Source organism: Mercenaria mercenaria, chromosome 18 (genome assembly GCF_021730395.1).
Source record: "Mercenaria mercenaria strain notata chromosome 18, MADL_Memer_1, whole genome shotgun sequence".
Lineage (NCBI taxonomy): Eukaryota > Metazoa > Mollusca > Bivalvia > Venerida > Veneridae > Mercenaria > Mercenaria mercenaria.
In genome coordinates, this window is record NC_069378.1 from 26493185 (window position 1) to 26520485 (window position 27301).

At 34.9% G+C, this 27301-nt stretch overlaps 1 protein-coding gene and 1 non-coding gene across 2 annotated transcripts in view; one reads left to right on the forward strand and one right to left on the reverse strand.

Moving 5' to 3' along the window:
* Positions 1 to 27301, reverse strand: part of LOC123538955 (uncharacterized) — a 48464-nt gene that overhangs the window by 15326 nt on the left and 5837 nt on the right. The window contains exons 5-12 of the mRNA XM_053529562.1: positions 14926 to 15042; positions 13281 to 13460; positions 12233 to 12447; positions 10881 to 11008; positions 10677 to 10742; positions 7590 to 7795; positions 5819 to 5962; positions 3775 to 3891 (exon numbers count right to left, since the gene is read on the reverse strand). Of these exons, the coding sequence (XP_053385537.1) occupies positions 3775 to 3891; positions 5819 to 5962; positions 7590 to 7795; positions 10677 to 10742; positions 10881 to 11008; positions 12233 to 12447; positions 13281 to 13460; positions 14926 to 15042 (1173 nt within the window). The remainder of the gene's footprint in view (positions 1 to 3774; positions 3892 to 5818; positions 5963 to 7589; positions 7796 to 10676; positions 10743 to 10880; positions 11009 to 12232; positions 12448 to 13280; positions 13461 to 14925; positions 15043 to 27301) is intronic.
* Positions 22186 to 22260, forward strand: Trnas-cga (transfer RNA serine (anticodon CGA)). Its single transcript has one exon. It is a non-coding gene; the product is annotated as a tRNA-Ser (tRNA).

Consider the following 27301-nt stretch of genomic DNA (forward strand, 5'->3'; position numbering starts at 1 on the left):
AATAAATATGATCCCAATACAACAATCATGGTGTACACGTCTTATATACGGTTCTAGCTCATTTTTCACGTAAACTGACATTCCGCACATTTATGAGAAGCTAAAATATCCTCAGATGTATCATTATCTACCTCCCAAGTTTCTGCAAGGGCGAACAGATCAAAACTATTTACATATTGTATAAAATCTACAAATTCATTTTTTTTTTCAAAATACCCTCAATATTCCAAAATGCTATGCTAACACTGTTATTTAGGCAATGACCTGCCTGCTTGTCAACATTTACTTCTATCGGATTGCAACTACATGTATTATGAAAACTGACATCACTGTAAATACCTTCCGTAAAAGGCTCAGACTTATTCTGTCTTTTAGCATTAACGAAAATTCTTTCGCTTTCATGTTTAGCATTATCCTGTCTAATGTGTAATTTCCCCCTGTAAAAATATCCTGTTTTCCCACGCTCCTTCAACTCAGCTAAACATGACCTCTTTCTAATGGTAAGTTCTTCTGAAATTCTGATGTTACGTTCGAGTAAACGATCTCTACCAACAAACAATTTTTATTTATTTTCGACTGACCTGAATTTCGCAATAACTATTCTATTATAATCACTTCCCGGTCTACCTACTCGATAATACTTCAGATAAGCAATCAGTATTCCATCCATCATCTGGACACGCCACTTTACATACGTTGTTAATGATTTTGTTTTTCAGCGATTCCTCCGTTTCATTAGTAGACTCTTTGAGCCTAACTACACATAAATTAGTTTTCGAAAGCTGACGTTCGACTCTCTCTACTGCATCTTCAAGTTTGACAAAGCTTTTGAATTTCTGTTCACAGCTTTCCTGGATGGCATCAACGTCTAACTGTAACATGTCTTTATCACAACGTATATCTTCAACACCCGATTCAAGTTTAGCAGCACTTTCTTGTAGAACTTTATGTTCATAATCAGGCCGATCAACTCTGGTTTTCACTTTGCATATTACATATAATTCGTACAGCTTCCACATCTGATTTTATCTTGTAACGTCAGTTCTTACATTGTTAATTTCCGCTTTTAGTTGTTCCCCATTTAAATCTATTGCTGCAAAAATTTCCTCTTTATCGGACAAAGGCCCAGGATTTGATTCAACATCCATTGAAAGTATCAGAAGTCTGGATGAAAATCTTGAATATTATAAGATTCTTTCACTGGTTATAGGTGCAGATGGGAATTTCCGGCCTCGAGGGTAACTGTTTAGGCGGTAACGAGGTTCCTACCGAGTTACCGCCTAAACAGTTACCCGAGAGCCGGATATTCCCAGCTGCACCTATAACCAGTGACAGAATCTTTTTCTTGCATACCGATATCAAGATATAATAATAAAAATAAAATCAGTCGAACGGCTTTCTTTTTAGAACTATTTCTTATAGCAGCGTATGTAAACAAAGCGCAGGAGAGCAACGTACGTAAACAGGAAAGACGTCATGACGTTTTAAAGACAAATAACAATGTTTAGTTCCGGTTTTGTTTAATCAGTTGCAGCGTAACGTTATGAATTTTTGATAAGATAACGTGTTTTGAATCGAGAAATATACTATCAGGAACAAAGAGGAACTGTCAAGGTACTGGATTTTTATTCCGTTTTTCGAAATAAAATATAAATAACTACATAAATCTTCTACATATATGTAGTTCGTAATACGTCATTTAAAGCACGAGAGTCATCTTACACCCCGGGGTGTAAGATGGATTTTTCCAGCACCGGTAAAATTACCGGAAATCCCCGTCTGGTATGCAAGAAATATACTGAGTCCATTATGTTTCCTGAGGTACACAGATTTTGAAAATTTCATAAATGTTAGGAGGCATGTTACAACCATTTATCAAGAATGAGGCTTCATTTGTAGTTGCCGCCGTGTCAAGGATAGTATTTGAAAGTTTAATACTTGTCCCTATCGTCAGGATAAGCCAGATCCCCATCAAATACAGTCTAAATTGTATATCTGTACCGTTTGTGAATGGTGTATATTTGTCATGGTTTATATGACCTTTGTAACCTCTGCCTGGCCCGAACATCCCGATCCTTAAACGGTATGCATCTAATTCAATGTTCATTTTTTTAGATCAATTTCTGAAAAATGAAAAGTAATACAGAACATCCATACTTGCAATGCTGATTGGTATTTAGGTGTGCTACATGCTTGACTATCGAAAAGACCCTTGTAACTTAAGAAAATGTTGAAATTCACCATTCGGCATTTTCCAACCAGCGAATTCATTCGGCAATTTCTATTTATCTCATTATTTAGTATTTTACTTCTTCATGTTTCACCACTTTCCCATTGGCTAATTGATCCTAGATTTGGAGAGAATGTGCGCGGGAAAATGCTGAATATTATTCGGCAAAGAAAACAAAAGGCATTTTCGTTATTCGGTATTTTCGAACGACACCGTCGTAATGTATCTACATTCAATCCTTAAAACCCTGACTAATATACATTGTACAATCATCAGAAATAATTTACCTACATGTAAACTAATGTCAGACACTCAAATGAAGAGACGCTTACAAATTCAAAATTAATCAAAAGCAAATGACAACCACAAAATCTTAAAATATTATTGCCAACAGCTAGATTTAGAATAATATCTAACAAAGCCGAGATTTTACTGTTTGATAAAAAAATGTATATGAAGGAATCATATAACAGAAAGCAGTTGTCACAACTTTAACGGCAAAACATCTTAAGTAAATGAGACTATGTCTTGTTATTTAAAAATGTTCTTTGTGTATTCACCTGCAATGGAGATGGAGAATTTTATATTGGCCAATCTGGCGCTAAATTAAGAACAAGAGGAATCACTCACACACAACAAATAACAAACCCTACAAGAAGACAAATTCCACCGAGTAACCATATAGATATTAGCAGTAGTAAAGATCCAAAGTTTTAAAAATGAATTAGATAGTACTTCACCTAGGTTAGTGAAAGAAAACTATTTTATAAAATGCTTTAAGACAAAACTAAACTGACAGCAGTGACATTTAAATGTAAAACAATAACACAGCAATATTAAATAAGCCCCTATGAAATAAACAACGTCAGAATTACGTCCTTATATTGACATCGCGTCATTCCCATAGTAACGTCGCATTTCATTAGTAAACAGGCAAAGCTACTTTGTATTTTTTGTAATTAAATGGTGCTGAACTTTTCAACAGTATTTAGTTCCAGATTTCTTCAAAATTGTGAACTTGAGCATCCGTGTAAATTCTCAAGCTGGTTTTCTAATACAAGCGAGTGTTCGCTTAACTGAACCTGGTACATGTATATTGGCTGTATGTCTGGCTCTTTTCAAAGAAAAAATGTTGGTGTGCGCAAAAAAGAAGGACAAATACACTGATTAGATGCTTCACGGACGGAAAACAAACCTGCATTCGTAAACACTCGACGGGTGAGTGGGACTGCTTAGTCTATCGTTCATCTAGTTAAACAGAAAATAATTTTCTACAACATCTGACAGCATGCACAGACACGTTATGTCAAGATCTCATGCCCTCATTTTTCTGCCCTTGCAAACTATATGCTGTTATAACTTAGCATTTTAAAACGAACGTAGCTGAAGGGCTGGACTCCTGACCCACTTGTCTGTGATTGGAATATTATGAGCTTCTTCTTGTAATTGGCCAGTGAAAACTGATGTCAAGGACTGGTCCCCCAACTCAGTTTTATAAAGTCAATGCCGTCATAGGCGTTGTTAAAAAATCATCATATACTTACTGCAGTTGTGTTCGTCCTCCCCTCTAGGACAATGAACGCTTCCATCGCATACAAATCTAAGTGGAATGCAGTAGCTATTTGGACACTTCACTGTATTATTCGGGCATTTAAATTTTCCTGAGGTGAAAATAGTAGCAATCTGGATAGGAACTAATAATAAATATAGTTGATACTATGCATGTACACGTACAGATAAGCACTGACCCATACCGAATTAAGTTTAAAACGTGCTTAGCATCAAACGTCTTGGAATTGGCTATTTATATTTGGTCCTAGTCATTATTTAAAGACATTTCCCTATGCCTCTGAAGTAATCATACATATTTTCTCGTGACTACATTGAACAAATCTAATATTCAAACAAGTCTTTATTTTTTGCAAATATCTTTAAAAATGTTAATTTAGATAAACTGTACATGTTTTGATTACAAACCTAGTATACTAATACGATATGTATTAAATTCATACCATTTTTGAATGCCAGCATGTTAATCATGCTCTTGTATGCCTTTTATAATTTTTTCTTGAACTTTACACAAACAGGTTTTGAGTTATAGAAAAAAGCGATTTTCAGTGGAGGAAGAAACATATTATAGAAAAAAAAACTTAACCCTATTTTTATCAGGTTCTTTCAAAAAAGAAATATTTTGATGTTTTATCTGGTAGTAAGAAGTATTATATAAATCGTCAAATCAGTAAAGTATTTGTGACATTTTAAAGCCAATGTTCGGTTTCAAAAGGAAGAAAAGTGCTAGAGTATATGCTTCTTTAAGTCAAAATTCAATTCTTGTAACTTAAGTTTAACGTTTTAAAGGTGAACTCTGATCCACTGTCAATTACGATAAAGACATGCTCTCTGCAATTTTACAAGCAGGCTACCTGAATAGCAAAACACTTTCAGAAAAATGCCCTTATGTTTGTAATGGCAAAAATGAAGGTGACACCTAGTGTTTAAAACATTACCAAGAAAACATGTGCTTTCATTTCTCTACTTCAATGCAAATCGAGTTAATACAATTTCTGTACATGTTTTGAGCAGTAACCCATAAATAATAAAGATAATTAAGTTTTCAACAATGTCCGAATATTTTTTGTGATCAGTAATCCATAATTGATAAATTAATCACGTTTTAAAGAAAGTCGGTACATGTTTGTGACCAGCAACCTATCTGGTATCAAAGTCCTTTATCATTGTCAAACAATTTGAACAATTTAAACACGAGTTCAGTACTATACACTAGAATTTACATTTATTCATCCGTCTTGTTACGAATCCATAATTGTAGCTTAAGTCAAATTAATGAGCCGCATCATTAGAAAACTACCATAATGAATGCGACCAGCATGGATCCAGACCAGCATGGATCCAGACCAGCATGTGCATCGCTTTCAAAGCCTATTGAATTAGAGAAACCGTTAGCGAACAGCACGGAGTCTGACCAGACTGCGCGGATCCTGTACAGACTGGGCTAATAGTTTATGTATACAGGTAACTTTAAAGGTAATGTCTATGGGGCCATTCATACGTCTGATTCTCTCTACATTATTGTTTTGATCATGTTCTAAAATATTTTGAAATGTAAAAGTGGAAAAAAATACTAGAAAAAATAAACCCTTTTACCTTACATGAATATATATCGACCCAATAAGTCAGTTTCAAAGCACAACCAGAGTTTTTAATTTTATTTTTCAATGACTGGAATATTATAAAAATTAGATTTTTATTACTATACCTGGTATTTGGAAACCAAATTCTATTCATTCCGTGAAGTATCGTTAGAGATCGTTAGATATACCTGGTATCTGAGAACATTCGTTTGTTGGGATCTTAGAACGATTATAGATAATCTACAAAAGGATGTACCCACAAACCAGGTCGTAGTACATATATATTATTTATTTTATAGCTTTAAATTCTCTGCTGCCTATATTCGGGCATATCAACTTTTCTATCTGTTAATATGATTTGTTTGTGTTTTGAGAAAAAGACTTAAAATTCAAGACGATGGAAGTAAAAATATAGTATGACAGAGTCGAAACATACCACAATTTTGCAGATGGCTTCCAGATCTGCATCCTATTTGAATGTCAGAGGCGTCAGTATCATAAACACATAGCATAGATCGAGGAATCGTCCTTTCTTCTCCATCGCAATAGATCTTTTCGTCTATTTTATATTCTGTATATTCTGACACATTGAAAAAATATCAATGATGACTGTGATACAGAAATGAAATAAATGAGCTTGTTCTACATACGGTAAAGGCATTTCAAACGATTTATGAAGTTTGCTGCAAAATATTGCAAAAACTTTACAATCTCAGCGTCACAGTTTTGAATCTTAACGATAAATAGCTGCGAAAAACAAAGGTATAAGAGTCAAATGCGAGACACGATTCATAAAACAGACAGATTAAGATATTAAAAAAGTTTTAGAAAATTCGACTCTTAAAATTTTCAGTAAAAATTTGTTGAATACTCACAATGTTATAGCAGATTACAACTGTCGCTGTATGGACAACAAAATATGATTCATAGTTTTATTGGAAGGACTTGGCTGATGTAAGTCTTGTTTTGTTTTCAAACTAGTTTAATGTCAGTAACAACAGAGTGCAATATATTCATTGATAAATAAAAGTTGTTTTTAACAATACCAGAGTCTTATTAATTTTTGGGAGTATATGCATAATTATCGAGTATTGATCAATATGATATAAAAGATTTGTCCATATTTCAAGGCTATAGCCCACGTTAGGATAATTAAATCAATGGTACATGTTGACAAATCACCCTTTATTCAACTTGGCTTACTCGCATTCTATATAAAAAAACACAAGTCGAGGGCCATCAGTAAAGCATCCCTTGAACAAGCCGGAGCCGGATAATCGTTTTCGTGCTTTCATTCCTTTGTCAATTTCTATCATATAATTATTATTCATGTACTTCCCTTAGCGTGAAAATAATCCAACAATTACATAAATTAAGGAAACAGACAATGTGAGTTAAGAGTCAATTGTCTGCATTTACTTTTGATTTGTACATCATATTTTTGTGAAAGAGCTTTACAGTCTAGTGCAGTAAACCTACATATACAGTTTTATGAAGTTCCGCAAATTGCTGTCAGTCATGTTGATGCCGCTAAAACCTCCGCTTTTATCTGTGTTTGTGCAAGCTTTTCAGTCTTGCACTCAGATGTATGTCTGTCCCTATGAATTTATTTTCTTGCACACCAAACTGGCATTACCTGAGACATTACCCATGCCGGCAAAACCTATCTGGCACCCCCATGCCAAATGAGTCTCGTGCTAATCACCTAGCGACTCTTGCACTGATTACTTAGGCCTATTGTTTATGTTAAATTCGATAAAAACCAAACATATTGATACTCAATTAAAAAGTTACAGAAGAAGCAAAAAGTTTGTTTTTTCGCCTTTGAAACGTTATAACGTTAATTTCCCGTGCTTTTTCTTACTACGTTACAGAAATGCTAAAAAGAAGTATTTATTTTTGCTTTATTCATACAATACTCTATTGATTACAGTATGCAAGGAAAATGATCAACCACTGGTTGAAGATTCAGATGGAAATATCTGGCTCCCGGATTACTTTTTGCGTAAATTCGGCTCTACAGCAAAAACAGTCTCTCGGTACCTGTATGTCCTATCTGCATCTGCATCCGGTGACATACTGTTGTATTCCTCATATCGAAATTTTATTAGTAACTGGTGACAGTGGCAAGATAAAGCGTAATATATTAAACAGAAAGCTTCTGCCATACCATAAGAGTAACATACATTTGTTAGCATATGCCTTACCGTAGCTGCAGGTGATTGGTCCAACCGTTATATCTACAGGCAATTCCTTTTGAATTATTCTTCTATCAACATGAAAACTTTCCGTGTCATTGATACGGTAGAAAACATTATTGAACACGCCACGGTTTGATAACATTTTACTTCCATTGCATCTTGTCAAGCTGAAGCTCTCGAAAACGTATCTGTTCACAGGTCTGTACCTGTACCTGTACAGACAAATTGCACGTAAAATATACTTTGCAAGATACGTCCCTCATAAGTCCTTAATCCCCTTATTACGTTTGTGAAAAGATTTCTAATAAATATGTATCGATGACAATAATTTAACCGCATCACATGGAACATACTTTCGTATGGTCTAATTTACAATATCTAAGGTGTTTTATGCATTCTACAAACAGATGAAATAGATTTAGATAAAGATTATCGAAGATTATGAACAGTTATATTTCCAAGACTAACATAATTTCTTGAACCCCTCAAATTATGCTTTTTTACAAATCACAAACTATCTTTCCTGGACTCCATTTAAAAGGACATTCCTGACCCCAATTCTGCTACAGATCGGACTATGATTATCCACAAAGCTTTGAAATTCTACTGATTGAAAAAAGTCTTGTCTTGTATTCTTGAATTGTTGCCATATACGTAATCATTTTAGGTGTGAAGGCTTATTCCAAGTGTCCTTTCACTGTTTCTATTTTACTCAAATTTTGTAAACTCTGAATTAGATATCCAAAATGTTGAACCCCAAAATTGCTGCCAGGGTTTTTCAAGGCAGATGATTGACGCAAAAATAGGGAACTATTTTTTTCGGACATTCTGTAGAGTATGAGTATTTTAGAAGTATTTTATGTCTGAATGTGCGCTTCCTGTTTTAATAGCAGAGTCGTATGATTGATTTCTCATTTTTAAGTATTTATGCAATATGTTGCTACAGAAATTTCACAAAATATGTTTGAGAATTATTATAAGCAGTTATTACTGTGTGTAGAAATATACACGTGTTTTACTAAATGGAAGGAAACTAACAGTGTATTTGTAGTATAACAGAATATGTTTGTAAAACGCATATGCCCCATTTGATGATGGCCTGTCAGAGTCAACCTGGTATGTAATTTTCTACCTGAAGTAGTATGTGACCTTGACATTTAGTCTTATGACCTCGATCATAGACGATCATAACATTGATTGTCATAAGCCAGAGGGTTATTCAGCTATAGAACTTAAACATTTTAGGTCTTCTGCTAGAGATGGACATCCAAAGTATTAATAAAGAGCTTTCTTAGACTCAAAGTTACTGTTATTGTACCCCCGACAACAAAGTTGTAAGGGGGGGGGGGGGTATACTGGTTTCAGGTTGTCTGTCTGTCTGTCCGTCCGTCTGTCTGTCCGTCTGGTCGTCTGTCCGTCTGTCCGTAGACGCAATCTTGTGCGCACCATCTCTCCTTATCCCCTTGACGGAATTTAATGAAACTTTACACAAGTGATCAGTACCAACAGTAGTTGTGCATGGGGCATGTTAGGTTCTTTTAGAAAAAAAAATTGCAGAGTTCTGGGACTTTGTTTTTTGTTACTATACTATATACATAGACACAATCTTGTGCGCACCATCTCTCCTCATTCCCTGGACACAATTTAATGAAACTTTACACAAGTGATCAGTACCAACAGTAGTTGTGCATGGGGCATGTTAGGTTCTTTTAGAAAAAAAAATTGCAGAGTTATGGGACTTTGTTTTTTTGTTACTATACTATATACATAGACACAATCTTGTGCACACCATCTCTCCTCATCCCCTTGACACAATTTAATGAAACTTCACACAAGTGATCAGTACCAACAGTAGTTGTGCATGGGGCATGTTAGGTTCTTTCAGAATTTTTTTTTTCCAGAGTTATAGGACTTTGTTTTGTTTTTTGTTACTATACTATAGACATAGACACAATCTTGTGCGCACCATCTCTCCTCATCCCCTTGACACAATTTAATGAAACTTCACACAACTGATCAGTAACAACAGTAGTTGTGCATGGGGCATGTTAGGTTCTTTCAGCGGCAAAAAGAGTTATGGGACTTTGTTTCTTGTTAACATACTATGTACATACAGTCTGCATATGCAATCTTGTGCGTGCCTAATCTACCAAACCCTTGTACACAATTTAATAAAACTTCACACAAGTGATCAGTACCAACCCTAGTTGTGCATGGGGCATGTTACATTCTTTTAGATAAATATTCTGCATAGTTATGGGACTTTGTTTTTTGTTACTATTCTGTATACATATAGTCTATATACATACAGTCCACATAATTATGCAGTCTTGTGTGTGTCAAATTGCAATGTACTGTGTCAGTGCATGCGGGGGGTACATTCATCACCTTTAGTAATAGCTCTAGTTTTAACCTTTGACCTACTTATTCGAAAAGCGAGATAGGATCATGTAGTTACCGCATGAATTAATTCTGTTGACTATTTATTATATGTTTTGCTGAATTTGACCGGAAATCAATATTAATCTCATACTCTGACTTTTGAATTATAACAAGGATAATCTGACCTTTGACTTCTAAACCACCTGAAAATAAAGACAAAAAGTATAGATCATCAGGTGATCATCCTACCAGTCGTGCCAAACATTTCAAGTTATTAGCCGGAAAACGTTTTCAATTTTGAAATAACTGCGACATTGCGCTTCGACCTACTGATTACTGCAGCCAGTAAAGGTCATTTAGTGACAATGCACGATAATTCTAGTAAGATTGGGCTTTGACCGACTTATTCCCAAAATGATAGGGGCCTCTACACACTAAATGCGATCATCCTTAAGTTGGACAGATACGGTCTAATGCATTCTCTAGTAGTCTATCGAAAATCGAAGTGGATGCCGACGGAAAACGGACAGATGGAACGATCGACCGACATTAGTAAAACACTGTGTCCGGAGAATCATAAATATATTGTTTTACTGTAAGTCTTAAATATAATTGTGTGCAACAGGAAATATTGTTTTTTTAGTAAAAACAAACTGGTAAATCAGACGGATATCACGTGTTTGTTAAATTGTCTTCTTGTTATAAAATTACCTTTTAAAATTCGGTCCTCTCCTCGACATAAACAGATTTCTTTTTCTTCTAAACTGTCCAAATTGTCTGGAATTAACATAACAGTAACTAAATTGACAAACATAGAATAGAATATTTATAAACACGCAGGATAAATAAAGAATTCGCTTGTTAACAATAGCAGGCAAAATATAACCTTATTAAGAACAAGCAAGTGGATCCTACCTTGCATAAACGGGTTTCATGTATGTGATTTTCTTAGTCTTCATCACTTCAATAGTACATTGACAATTGGAATACGAACCATCAACATTAGACATTTCACTTTCTGGTAAATGACAATCACTTTTTATCTAAAAAGAACAAAGAGTATGAAAGTTCAAATATAGTGTCAGTCGAATATTATGTGCATTGATATATCTTTTCGGTGCTAAATTGTAAGTACAAGTAAAGAATTGAGAACACAGTTTAAATTCAATTTTGATGAAAGCGTTTAGTTCATACTAACTTGACAAACATTTTATTATGTAAAGTATACTTTAATATAATAAATTTATAGGGAAACCTCGTGGTAGATTCTCTTAAAGCCGTGCCATGAGAAAACCAACATAGTGGGTTTGCGGCCAGCATGGATCCAGACCAGCCTGCGCATCCACGCAGTCTGGTCAGGCTCCATGCTGTTCGCCTTTAAAGCCTACTGGAATTGGAGAAACTGTTAGCGACCAGCATGGATCCTGACCAGACTGCGCGAATGTTGGTTTTCTCATGGCACGGCTCAAATGATGAACAAACTATTAAATTAATTGGATGTGGTAATTCTTATCATTCTTATCATTTTCATTCAAATTTGAGCACAGAAAAACGTGCGTAGTTATCTTCCTATGTGTGTAACAGCATCCATTTAAGTTGACAAATCTCATTTGAGCAAAGTTTTATGGCATTTTCCAGTTTTCATATATTCTGTTACAAGTTTATTAAGGAACAAAAAGACACATTATAAAGAGCTATTATAGTAAATCCCTGTTGGAAAAGTAGTTTATTTTATTATTTTCTTTACGAAACTTTGTAATTACACCTCTTTAATATTCATAGTTTTAAAATGTTGACTATTTCTTTCCATTGCAATATAATTTCTTCTTTTACGTTGGCATTTGATAAGAATTGGGATATTTCAACAACCTGAAACAAAAGGCAATTTCAAAAACAACGTTTACCTACGTAATTTATCGATTTCAATCGATCTTGGTTGCGCAACCGAGACATACAAAACGGGGACTGATAAGTTTATAGACCTGCATAACAAACTATGTACTTATCAATACAACATTTTGATAAATAGAATATGATAGTGCTTAATATTAATATTCTCTGGCAAAATATGTTAATCAAAATTATACTTATGCTGAAATAGTGCTATCTTTGTTGAGCATCCATTATAGTAATATCATTTTTTTAAAAATGCTTCGAGTTTAAATTTGACGTGTATTAAGAAAGTGAAAATTATCAGCTGGTTAAGTTTCAAACAAATCCATCAGTTGACCAAAATCTATATTGCTGAGAATTAGAAATGCACTCACCTGCAGAACACACTGATAGCCGTCTCTGTAAATTATATTTCTGAACTTATTCCCATCGGTTTTATACTCATTCAGCTGAAGTTTAGGATCATCGGCAGACCGAGTAAAGAGAGCGCCATCGTAATCAAAGGTTACATCAATGTTGTGGATACTCATTTTGATCCTTCGAGAGCTAGCATTTAGAGAAGAAAAGTCACAGTTAACAGCGACGCCATCTGTAAAGAAACAAGACGATATTTAATATTGAAAATGCACGAAAGGCACTGTTTGTAGGTTTATCAGGCACATTAGCTTTTTGGTAGCAAAATCCTTGAAATAACTATCACCTAGGAATGAAAATTTCCTAAATTCTTTGCAAATAAAAGGAAAATGCACACAATTTTGATCTATTTAACGTGAAATTTCCTTTAGCCTGACACACTTCTATCAGACAGTTATGAAATCCAATGAGCCACTGGCAATTTTTGCTATCAAAAGTTATTGATTAAGTTCTGGTCATTTTGATATTGATTTAGATTGATTCAGTATACATTAAACGAATAAAATAAGCTACTGGCAACTGTTGTTATCAAAAATTAATGATTAAGTTTTGATCATTTAAAAAATGATTATGATTTATACAATATGCATTAAACGAATAAGTACCTATCATATATTATAAATTAGCCTAACATCTGGACTCCTTCAATAATAATATTATAACACACTTTTAAAGCCCTTCAAGTTTCAACGTCAACATAGTAACGAATGAATTTCGCATGCGGGAATCTTAATCGTCATATTCGACCACCTTTTCATAATTTAATGGATGTAGTACACTATAATTACAATTGATAATTTACACTCCTGAAAACAGATGCGTTCCATTTTTAAATATAACAGAATCATTCATGAAGCTGACCCATGTATTCTTTGCGAAGTAATGTCTGCACTCGTGATGTCGCGTAATATTTCCGCATATTGTCAATACAAATCAAATAAGTCGGTCTTTCAGTAAGTTACATAGGAACCATGGCTATGTCAATGCAGCATGAACAAGTTGTTATACCTATGATATATGGTCCTGATTCACGAAAGCCTATCTCCCACCATCGTTCACAGGATGATACATCGTCATGTGAACATGTCTTTTCATCGCTTAGGCCGCTACAGTCGGGAAATCCATCACATACCAGCCGAGGTTGAATACACTTGTGTCCGTCACAGTGAAATGAATCTTTACAGGAATCTAAAACGGTAAATAGGACTTTATTGTTTTGACCGCATACATATAGGCAATTTCTATCCATTACATCCAATTCTGAAGGAAACAGTGAGAAATCATTGCACATGTTCTGTGCTTAACTTATTTAAATTATATAGAATTTTATTCCGTATGTGTTTGACAAACTGCTTAAGAGGAAAGTTTTTCAACAGAATAATTTTATTGTATGTATTATTTCGCATTCAATCATCGATTCGCATTTGCTCCATATGACCGTGCAATAAATAAATTTCCATATGGGAGACAATATTTTCTGTATTAAAGTGGTCATATCTAAATACAAATTCCAAAATTCGTTGTCCCATCAAAATATCTTTATGAAATTCGACGTTATTTAATGCACAGCGCAATGTTCTTCGTGTGTACGTTTTGGATACTCGAGTCGGCCACCTGTATTAATGAGTCGTGCTTTGGAAGATACACTTTTGGTTGCTTCTAAAGATATGTTACTGTTTCTTGTCTGGTGTATTGTCACACCGGCACAATTATAGGTCATATGGCGACTTCCTAGCTTTTGACGGTCAAGCAAGAACACAGGTATCAATCTGAACATTATTTCATCACGACCGTGCACCTCGATAGAAATACCTACCTTTCGTAAGCCAACTGAATGGCCATCTCACATGAAGAATTCAACGCACAAAGCATGGCTCGAACTCAAACCGGTAAAGGGCAAGTGATTTGAAGTCAGCATTCTTAACAACTAGGCCACAGAGGCCCAAAAGTTACAATAGAACATAATAAATTAACACAGATTGCTCATCAGTTTATGTATGGAAAGAAGTAGGGATATTTTAGTTCCTTTTTATGTAAATCCGACCAAACTATAAACGAGTTTAAAATTCAGTAATTGTCTATTCCTTAAAGAGACGCTGACTGATTATTTTGCTTCTGTTACATGAAAAAGAAGAAGTTTGTGTGTTCTTACTGCTTATTCTAAGAAATGTTATTAAAACAAATAAGCAGGTTAAAAGTTAGTTGCTTTGAGCTTCTAGATATTTCAGGTTGCAAGCATTATCAAGTTATCAAGCCTGTTCGTGAAAGGCATTTAAAGAACATTTGAGAGACAAAATTAGAGCACTAATTATAGTGTGAACTAACATGTATACCTTATCAGCTTCCATACCCAGTATTTACAAACAATTGCCGAAGCGGCTGCGCCGACACTTATCATTGGCTTTTCAGCTATATACGCGTTTAAATAGACGACCATGCTGTCTACAACACTGATAAAACATAATGCAATAGGATGCATTTACAAGCTAACTCTTTGAAAAAAAAAACATATCGACAAATTGTGTTATTTAGGCAAGGCTCTCCTATAAAGGTTTTATTCCACTCTAGTCATCCCAGTGCTGGAAAAAATGCTAAAACAATGCTATTTTAGAATCTATTCCATGTATAAAATGAAAGCAATAATATTAAATACCACAAAACAGTTCATCTCTTTTATCATTACAGTCAGGTATAGCGTTACATCTTTTGCTGTTCGGTATACACTGCATGTTCATACACATAAACTCATCAAATCCACACGGTCTATGTTCTGAAAATAAAAAGTTGATGTACAGTTCAAACCGGCTTTCTTTGATGAATAGAACGACAGTCTTTGGAAATCAATGAAAAATGAATACATTAAAGGAGGGTTTTTTCAACAATAACCTATGCCGAGTCATCATAGACGCAATGGTAGTTTTTCGGACATTATCAGTTACTGTAGTAACTTTTCTGTAGAAGAAACGATGTGGCCGTTGTAGATATTTATCCTACCTTCATGCAAAAGAAAGGCAAAAATCAAGTGGTCAGATAAATTTTGCTTTATCTGGTCAGTGACTTGATAAAACTTGGCGGACTACGTTTTGGATTTTTTTGGATTTTTTTTAAACGACGCCATCTTGTTTTTGAGAATAACTGCTAAAAGACATATTTATGCAATTATTTTCATAAACGCGTTATTATTAGGTACGTGAGACCATGTCACAAATGTATAGTGTATGCATACCGTATCTGCAATTACTATAAACAGTTTTTATAACGGAAACGCTCGGAGAAACGGAAAGTGACTCATGCGTTTGTTCAGGATTTTAGCTTTCTACACTTCAATCTAGGAATATATTGCATCTGGAATGGAGTGTAATTGAATAAAATCATCGAGGAAACGGTTTGCCTATTTGTTCTGTCAAGCGGCGTTATAGCGTGTATATAGAGAATAATATGAAATAAGGCAAAGCCTCAAAGCGAGCTCAAAGAAATCGGATTAAGCTAAAAAATATATGCATCATTGTCACAAAGAAACTATTCACTACTCACAAGAATTCAGGAGAACCTATTCACTTGAAAAAGTCTACATTTAGTGTCACCATACCTATAACAGTGAATGTCATACGTTTGCAAAATTAATGGAAAGCCGGTGTCACGGTGACGTCATTATCGCGTTCCCTTTTCTTTCTGCTTTTCCATTTTCTGGCCAATTCTTGCTCTTTTAAATTAAAATAATATTTTTTTTCAAACAACTTGAAATCATTCTTTCATTATTGTTGAGTGATGAATAATTTTTAGCAATTGAATGAAGTTCTGTATTCACTCCGGAAAGAAGTACTTCCTGTGAGCACCTATCCGCTAGGGTGCGCTTTTTAAAAGCTTCCGACGAAACTTTTCAAATCCATCACCAAGTGTGCAAGTATACTTGCGTTACCGTAAAGCTCGATTCTCGAGCAGGCCCTTCGGGCCTGCTCTTCGAGCTCGCTATTAGGTTACTGTCTGATAAATTTAAATTTATTAGGCGAGTTGAAGAAAATATATTAGGGGAGGCTCTGCCGAGCCTTTTATCTTTTCGTAGAAGAGCCTAATAAATTGAATTTTTTTCAGACAGTAATCTAATATTCTATTTATCCTACCTGCTCAGAAAAGTGGGAAAAAGTCGTTTGAAAGAGCAACAGCGTGCAGACTTGACGTCATATATGACGTTTGCAAGCGCAATTCAGTTTGTGGATAAAATTGAAAAATTGCAATAACATTTTGGTTTCTGGATAAAAACTTTTAATATTACCATTTATTTTCTTAGTTAGAACATTTCCAATACAATGATAATGGTTACAATGAAAAATTCGGGGGGAAAATGTTTTAAAAATTCCTGGCTGAAGTGCTGTAAAAGTGAAAAATAGCTATAACTTTTTTGTTTCTGGATAAAAACCTTTGATTTGACCACTCATTTTCCAAGTTCAGACTTTTCCAATACAATGGTGACGGTTTTAATGCAAAATTTAGATAAAATATTTGATTTCAAAAGTTCCTGCAAAAGTGATATCATGACGCTGACTAGATAAAGCAAAGTTTATTAAGCAGGCCGATTTTAGGCTATATCTTGTAGGAGGGTAGGATAAATAAGTCACGTCAATCGTTTTCTTGGTGAGGATGGGTTATCCGGCATTCAACTGAACTTCGGACAAAACTTCACTTGGCAGCAAATTAAAATTATTATTTAATGTTCAGCAGAACAGAGAAGTTGGCACAAAGCAAAATAAGGTTAGCCTTTGTTTTTCGGCTCTTCTTTACAATATTTTTATTTTAAAGACCTGTTTGTGTAATGGTGGGGCGTATTAATTTCTGTGCAAGACAGACTCAGATCTAGTTGGTGGTAAATTTTGAAGAATGATTTTAGATCAGAAGGTAGGATAAATAGAACATTAGGTTACTGTCTTATAAATTTAAATTTATTAAGTTCGTCTACGAAGAAATTAAAGTGTCGGCAGAGCCTCGACTTTTATATTTTCTCCGACTCACTTAATAAATTTAAATTTATAAGACAGTAACCTAATATTCTCTATTTATTGATTCAAACTGAGCGACACTAATACACTTTTGAAAGTATATTAATAGAACACAAAACTGCAAATATCAGACGAAAGATTCATTTTCGTTTCATAAAGAACGTATTAGTTCTTTTTATATGCAGTCTACTCACATTTCCAGTATTATGTATGCGTCAACTGTGTTTTTGGTTTAAACAATATTTTATTCATATACATGTATATACATTTACAACATGAAACGCTACATAATTAAAGTATGAAGGGTTGAGTAGAAAGCCAAGCTTATTTGAAACTCTCTCCTTAATACCTGCTTATTTTGCTGCCCCATGTGGTTCTTGGGCGATCTGTGTATGAAAAGAATTGGAACCACTGCCTTACCCTTGCATGATCGTAAGAGGCGACAAATATGGTCTTAACACTTGGTTTTGCAGTAACACTGTGATTCCAGCAGGTATGCAAATTTTGATTCCATACCTCATGTTTTTATTTCGATGTAAATGAGATTTGGAACCAAAATTTGTAGTCCTGTTTGGCGCCATATAACTTATACTATGTTGGTGTGCCGTAAAACCCAAATAAATAAAAATAAATGCTTATTTTGCCAGTGTATTCGGACTCAACTTACGTTTCCGGTGTATTCGGCCTCTGATTACGTTGTCGGTGAGAATTATAGGCGTCTGTTTAACACCACGACTGCGCATGCGTGAGAGGACGTCATAACAGGTGCGCAGCAGCCATATTTTGAAATATATTTTATTAGAACTACTCTTAACAATGACTTCAGAATGTTATAAATAAAATCGACAATGAGGAATCTCTTTTAAGACTGTCATATTTTATAATGACTCCATGTTCTATTTATAGAAATTATCTCCCAGAAGTATACGGAGCTGACGCGTATGCCTATCTAGGGTGTGATCGCGCACATTGAGGATAAGTGCTCAGCCCTAGACGAGGAAATAACATGAGAACGAAAACAAGATATTACAGCTAACTATACATCAATTATATAAATTTATCCATGACCTTAATAAAGAACAAAAAAGAAAATCATTTAAAACAAATATTCATAACATGTCTAATTAAATTACGGGGAAATCAAATAGAATTATATATGAATTATATCAAATCATATCGATTCATCCATAAACTAAATGAATAAATACATTATAATAATGAAACGAACTGTAATAATAAACAAAGAGCAAATTGATATAATTTAAAAAAAAAATATTTATCACATTTTTAATTAAAAACATACATATTGTTTAAGATAAATGTTTAAAAAAGCAAAATTTACTGAACATAAATTATTACTTTTGTGTCGACGCCGTTTCCTCCTTGGCGTCCACTGATAAATGACTCCAATCATAAGTGTATTACCCCTAAATGCGCGTGGTCAGACCTATTTTTTTTTACAATGACTTTGTAAGCTATATGTAGATAAGGTCATGAGTGCATCAAGCGTGATCATGGTCACAATGTCTAGCGTAAGTTGATTTAAGGTCGTAGGGACGGACAATAAAAGGTAAACATGTGAAAGTTAATCCATTTGAAGTCACCACTTTGTCTGGCGTTATTTGGTAAAGTTATTCACAATCTTTTAAACTATAATTTCAAATGACCCCTTTAAAGTTTCATGTGATAAAGGGTCCAGTCCCATTATTACGTCAATATATTTTGACTTAAGATCAGCTTAAGATAATGTATGAAAGGGAGTTGGCCTATGTTGACACTTATACTTTCAAAACTGTACCAGCGGATAAAATGTCAATCAATTTTTTCACTTTTATTAGAAACTTATAGAAACTAGTATTATGCGTTATAAAACTTTAGTAGTCCTTTAAGATGCTGTCTAAGTACAGATACGCTCTTAAAAGCCTATTATGGATTTTCTAGGAAATCGTCAAGATTTTCCATGAACTGAAAAACAATTAACATTGAACAATAAGTTTTCCCCATTTCGTGACACACTTTCTATCTATCAGTTCTGAGATGTTAATTTCATGTGACAGAATTCATAAAGATCTTCCATTTACACTCCCATTCTCGATTCGATTTTCAACCGTTATCTTGTTATGATGTAACAGCGATTTTTAAACCTTTTTCTAAAACTCTTTAATAAACTCCTGAAACAGGTATCATTTGAAAGATCTCGTACTGTACAGTAATATGCCTCTATCTTGATCCGTTTTCGAGATATTGGCGTTTGAAGATTAAATATTTGTGACGTCAATGCAACTTCTTTTGGGGTGGTAAATTCAAATTTTGCAAACAAAATTTTTCAAAATGTAATTTCTCCTCTATGTATTAAACGATTTTCACGATCTGGGTGTCGAACAGAAGCGCTCAACGAGAACTAACAATTGCAGGGATCTAACCGGAAATAAAATCATTCATGCGTAAAATATCGATTTTCTCCTTTATTACTCAACCGAATGTACCCGTGTTTGGTATCCTATGAAATGGTTTGACAACGTCTATCAGTTCCTGGTGTAAAAGCGGAAGTGAAATCACTCATGTGAAAACAATTCTCCCTTTCTCTCGGAACGACTATAGCGGTGTTTGTTATCCTACGAAAGGTTTTGGTGAGTACTATTTAATTGTTTACACTAAAAGAATATGGAATCTCTCACGCGTAAAATACGTCAAAGTCAGCTTACATGATCCTTTGTTTTCAAGTATAGCTTATAGCAATGCTCTGATTGGCTAGTGATATGACGCATTCTGATTGGTTCAAAAGATTTAATCCTCCAAGAAAGGCTATCTTACTTGTTAAAACTGGTCAGTCATTTGTGCGATAGTTTGGTTCAAAGCTGTTCCAAACTGGAATGTCTATATTAAATCAGCAAATAAAATCAACCTTTTTTACATAAGCCTTGCTTTGAAAACGAGGCTCTTCGAACATCCTTTAGTCAGACAAATCAGTCTGACTTCAGAAGACAAAGCTAACAGTATGGAAAACTCTCGGTCAAAAGTATCATCAAACAACAAAGAACAGTCATCATATGGACGATTATCCTTATTGTTATATGCACCTTGCCTTTCGCTTTAGCGTTTGCGACTACGAATTCAACTGCAAACGTAGAATATAAAATTAATTAAAGTGAATGAAAACCAGACTAACTGCCACTAAATGAAACAGTCGGGCTACAGCAAAACGTATTTATTTCTGTCTGCAACAGAGAGGGTAAAATCCTGGTGGATTTGAGACGTAGTATAAATCACACTACTAGTATCATCAGAATGCAACTTTACCTTCAGCAGTGGAGATCTATCATACAACTTCTTCCTAAAATCGACGTGGCCATTATTGAAGCCCAAACCATTCAGAATATTAAATATTGACACAAAGACTAGAAATACAGCTATAGAAATAACAACTATACCACCAACCCCGCTTCCACTACCACCAACACCACCACCTCCTCCACCACCATCACTGCCATTAATTCTGACAGCAAAATATGTCGTAAAAGCGTTAGAATGGCATTTAAAATTTGTAAGACCACAAAGCAGTGTCTTTTTGAATGTATGAAAATAATTTTACATTTGTTTCACAAATGAATAAGTGCCCTTTATGTCACCAGTCATTTTCTAGGCGAGACGCCATGTTGAGACATAAACGTAATAAGCATAGATGAAATGACGACACTGGGAATTATTCACTATCATTACACATACTGGACAATTCAGGAGAGATGACATCAATTTTCTATGGTCGTTTCAGGACCTAGTGGTGGTAGAAAAACTGGAAAGAAAACTGCTATGATCAAATGTTGCAAGACCTCAGCCTCAGCGTATCATATGGTATGTTGGACAATGGCAACCTTTTATGATGAACTTCGGCGTGAAATTCCCGGATTCGAATTTGTACACGGTATTGCAAACTACTTAAACGATCACCAATATATAAATGTCAATCAAAGGATTCTGCTAGTCTTTGACGACTTGATGACTGAAGCTAAATACGATCAGACAATTTCTGATCTCTTTACCAAGGGCAATCACCACAGGAACATATATGTCGTACATCTCACGCAGAATTTGTTCCCTCAAGGTAAAGCTTGTAGAGATATCGCTTTGAATACGCAGTATCTGGTGCTATTTAATAATTCTATTGACAGACAGCAAATAGCCACATTGGCAAGAAGAATTTACCTTTCGTCCAGTAACATATTTGAACAAGCGACATCAAGACCACATGGTTATTTGGTAACAGACTAAAATAGAGCACATCAGAACTAAACCGTTTACGCGACAACATTTCTGATGTAAACAATTAAAAAAAAAAGAGAAAATTAACATATGCTAAATATAAACCAGAAGACTATTTCAATGCAGAAAGAAACTTGTTTTGACAAAAATGATGAAAAGGATGATGATGATGATGTTGAGGAGGATGATAATGACGTAGATAATAATGATGATAATGATGATTAAATAGAAAATTCGAATAATGACACCAGCTTTACACAGAAACGACCTTTACCTCCTGGTAAAGGTAGAAATTAAAGAAGAGAGATCACGTCGTTAGATAGGGGATAAGCGTTTTCAGGATCCTCTCAGACAATCTATTAACTCATTCTACCCTAAAGCGTTATCTCCACTTCTACTCTGCTAATATTTATCTTTCAGCCAACTAGAAGGCTGATAAGCCAATTTATCCTGAATAACTAGAGATGTTTTGAGAGATAACATTGATTCTGTAGTTCTTTTTCTTGGGATATTGTTGTTAATTAATGACATATGACATCAAATATGTGTTAATAGGTATGGAATTTGCACACTTTGTATGTAAATTGAAGTAGCTACGCAACAAAGTTAAACTCATGCATCTGTGTAATACAGTTATTTTGACAGACTGTTGAATTATAGACGCCTCGGTAGCCTAGTGGTAGAGCGTCCGCTTCGAGTGCGGGAGGTCGTGGGTTCGATCCCCGGCCGCGTCATACCAAAGACATAAAAATGGTACTAGCAGCTTCTTCGCTTGGCGCTCAACATTAAGAGGGTAGTACTAGCACTGGTCAGCCCGGTGTCAGTATAATGTGCCTGGGTAGGATATCATGTCACGTGTCTACGGCGTGGTATTCCAGTGACGCAGCACTATAAAGTTGGGCATTGTGCTCACTGCTACAAGTAGACACCGTCGTTTATATGACTGAAAAATTGTTGAAAAAGACGTTAACCCCGAATACACACACACACACACACACACACACACACACACACACACACACACACACACACACACACACACACAAGACCATATTCTCTCATCAGCTTTTGTTTTGGCTAACAACATTTATAAAATGCCTTTTCTAGTTCCATAGCTGGGTTTTTAATTTTATCTCTGCTAAATTTTGACAGATTTGAATGAAATTCTGGCATAATATTTAATGATTATTTTATTGATCCCGCTGATGACATTATTTGCTGCATAGCGATGAGCGAAAAAGTATATATTTTTGGGTTGCATTATTTCAACTGTCATTTCTCAATGAATCTTCATTGGTATCTATCTATTTTCATTTATTTACTTATTTTTTATGTTTCGCTCACTATTACAACTATCTTCAACGAAAGCATTTATTTTTCCCCAAAATCCGGTTTCATTTATGTTTTAAAAATGCTACGCAACAAAAAAAAATGATTGTTTCATTTAGTTAGAAATAATTGAAACATTTTATTTAAGACCAATGAAATGTGACGACTGAAAGCGTCACGCGGAATTCAGAGCTACTACTGTAAAGACGCATGTACGCGGCGTGCGGTTTCCAAATGAAGATAACAACACCGCCTAGAAGCGGCACACGGTATACAGATAATAATCGGCCGACGCATTTATGCGTCACACGTGCAGAATGAGTTAAAGAATAATTTAGAGTTAAAGTTGACAACTGTACAGAACAAGGGTTCTCTTTTGAAGAGGCTTACCGTCGCACTGCTAATGACAACTAAGAAAAAAATTAAAGCAAAATTATACCCGATTCCTAATTGACTTTTATGAGCTACAAAACGATCATACTCAGCAACAGATTCTACAGTCAGCTAAGAAACTTAGAAGTCAGCACGACATGACTGTCAAAGAATCTTTTCGACAAGTCGGTGCACTTAGAAAAGACTTACTTGATGTGTTGTGGCCCGATCATGAAAGCAAAGAAGAATCTTCAATGGAGGATAATAAAGAAGGTGATGACGATCAAGAATCGGATCATGATGAATGAACGTTGTAAGAAGAATTGACGTGCTTTAACTTTCAGCACGCCAAAATGGGTTCCATTGAAGTATACGATTATAAGCAGCAAAAGTGGGTACCGTATGTAACTAACCCGAAAAAGACTTAAGGGATGGATACGTAATACCAGATCATATGGGTCGTTATTTCGTATGTAGTGGTGCTCTTCTAAGAAGAACTGCCGAGTTGAAAGAGGAACACGAGATGAAAGCAATAAAACAAGAACAAAAAAAGGGAAGAGCTCACCGTAGTAAAACTACTGACACCCGTAGCTCAAGCAGTTGATATTGCTAGGTCGGAAATAAGACGGTAACAAAAGCAGAGCGATCTGAAACGGCATAGGGAAGAAATGGACACAACCATGAGACATGATTTGGACATTCCACGAAGTAAGAAATGTCTCGAAAGCATGACAGAAGATACGATGGATTGAAACAACTATAGATTTTTAAATGAATAACTATGAACTCAAAGAAATGTTAAAGAGTACCCTGTGACAATATGTGCTGCGGATCAACTTCAATACGTAGGGGACAATACATTATTTCAAATACAGACACGAGCTAAGGATCAGGAAAGAACATTGGGTGGCTTTTTATTTTCCAAAAAGAGGACCTTGCGAATTTTTCGATTCACTGGGTTATATATTAGAGCACTACAAAGTTCATTTTGAGCAAGTGTTAAAGAAGCCTTATTGGATGAATTTCAGTCAGATACAGAATACATATTCAGATACATGCGGGCTGTATTGCGTATTTTACATTATGAACCTATTTTCTGGACGAAAAATGAAGGGCATTTTAAAACCGTTTGATGTGCATTGCAAGAAGTTAAATGATGACTTTATGTTGTTTTATTTTAATTTAATACATGTAGTCTGTATTAGTAATACAAACTAATAAAAGATTTAAAGAACAATATGTCTTTGTTTTTTATAACCCATACATCTGATTTGATCTAACAGACATGAAAAATGAAGCGTTGGTAGGTGTGGTGGTGTACACAAATAAAACAACATATTCGTTTTTTTTATTTAATACTTCAGCATTGTTTCGGCCCACCCGCTTAGCTCATAATTCATAGTAATGTTAATTCATGTGGGGAAGTTGGCAGTTACCTGCAGAGAACAGGTTTTTACTGGTACAGAATCCAGGAACACTGGTTAGGTTAATTGCCCGCCGTTACATCAGTGAAATAATGTTGCAAAACGATGTTAAACCCAAAGCAAACAAAAAAATCAACGTTGTCTCACAGAGTGATATCATGCTTCTCAATAAGCGTCTCTCGAAGTTCTCGTAAATGAAGAATTGCATCAATGATATCTACAGATTTGTAAGTAAAATAAGATTATGATAATTATACTTCTCTTGGACTGGAAACCAATCGTATTGAAATTCTTGCCCCTCCCCCCCCCCCCCCCCCCCCCCCCCCACACCCCACCCCCTTCCCCTCCCCTCCCCCACTTGAATCACATCGTTGACATAAAGCGCTATTTTCCTCATTCTCAGGAATATAAATCATCTGTCACTTTCACTGATCGCCTCAATATTCATATTCATCTTATGGAACCGAATCATGTCGATAAAAGTGTCTTTAAAAGATATGCAAATGCTCTTTTGCTTTCAACACTGCTTTAAACGTCCGAGGGAAAATGATTGTGCTGTAATTTTGCCAAGAGACATTTTATACGGCTCATAGTCCATAGGCTGTAAATAATTCTACAAAGTGTCTGTGGAATCCTAAGATGCACTTTACTGAAATGCGCTTCATCAATCGATACTTTGTGGTGTACTGGACACGCTTTGTTGAGTTCCACACTGAATGAATACACCATTCTGCCGTATATTGTTGGGTTACTTTCCATGATTTGAGTTCTGACGTCAGAATGATTTCTGGTGAAAGCGCTATTATATACTTGTCATTTAGGGTACTTTTAGTAAGAATGGTCATTCCTATTAATTCTGACTGGGGGGTTAAAATAGATATTCCAGTTTGGAACAGCTTTGAACAAAACTAGCGCACAAATGACTGACCAGTTTTAACAAGTAAGCTAGCCTTTCTTTGAGGATTAAATCTTTTGAACCAATCAGAATGCGTCATATTACTAGCCAATTAGAGCATTGCTATAAGCTATACTGACTGATCAGAACATTGTTTTGCTGTAAATTCATTCAATGTCATTTTGGACAACAAAGTGTAAGGATCAGATAAGCTGACTTTGACGCATTTTACTCGTGAGTGACCCCATACTCTTTAAGTGTAAGCAATTAAACAGTACTCGCCAAAACCTTTCGTAGGATACCAAACACCACTATAGTCGTTCCGAGAAAAGGGGAGAATTTTCTTTTCGCATGAGTGATTTCACTTCCGCTTTTACACCAGGAACTGATAGACGTTGTCAAACCATTTCGTATGATACCAAATACGGGTATATTCGGTTGAGTAATAAAGGAGAAAATCGATATTGTATGCATGAGTGATTTCATTTTCGGATGGATCCCTGCAATTGCTAGTTCTCGTTGAGCGCTTTTGTTTGACAACAAGATCGTGAAAATCGGTTAATACATAGAGGAGAAATTACATTTTGAAAATTTTGGTTGCGCAATTTGATTTTGCCGCCCTAAAAAACAGCTTGCAGTGACGTCACAAATGTTTAATCTTTAAACGTCAATATCTCGAAAACGGATCAAGATAGAGTCATATCCCTTTAAAGTTTCAGATTCTACGGAACGAGATCTTTCAGATGCTACCCGTTTCAAGAGTTTATTAGTAAGTTTTAGAAAGAGGTTTTGAAAATCGCTGTTACGTTATAACTAGGTAACGGTTGAAAATCGAATCGGGAATAGGGGTGTAAATGGAAGATTTTTATGAATTCTGTCACATGAAATTAACATCTCAGAATTGATGGATAGAAAGTGTGTCACGAAATGGGGAAAGCTTAATGTTCAATGTGAACTGTATTTCTGTTCATTGAAAATCTTGACGATTTCCTAAAATGGCCAAAAACAGGCTTTCTGGAGCCTATCTGTAATTTAGACAGCATCCGAAAGGACTACTTAAGTTTTATAACGCAAAATACTCGTTTCTGTAAATTTCGCCTAAAAGTAAAAATTTTTAACTTAAGCTATAGTAGCATCCGCTCTTAAATAAATACACGCCAGAAAAAGTGGCGAATTCAAAGGGATTATCTTTCACAAGTTTACCTTTTATTGTCCGTCCATCCGACCTTAAATCAACTTACGCTACATATTGTGACCATGATCACGTCTGATGCACTCATGACCTTATCTTAATATAGCTTATGAAGTCATTGTAAAATAGTTCTGAGCATGCGCATTTAGGGGTAATAAACTTCTAATTGGAGTCATTTTGTCAATGGACGCCAAGGAGGAAACATCATCGACAAAAATGTAATATCTATTTTCAGTAATTTTTGCTTTTTTAAACACGTATTTATCCTAATCAGTATTAATGTTTCTGATTAAATATTTCGTTTTAAATTATATCAATTTGCTCTTTGTTTATTAATATAGTTCGTTTTATTATGAAAATATATTTATTAATAGTTTATGGATGAATCGATATAATCACGCCCTAGATATGTGTAAGTAATTATAAAGTATGACAGTCTTAAAAGAGATACCTGGTGATCGATTTTATTTATAACATTATGAAGTCATTGTTAAAAATAGGATGATGATGTTATTCTAAAAATAGAATTCAAAATGGTCGCTGCGCATCTGCTACGACTTTAT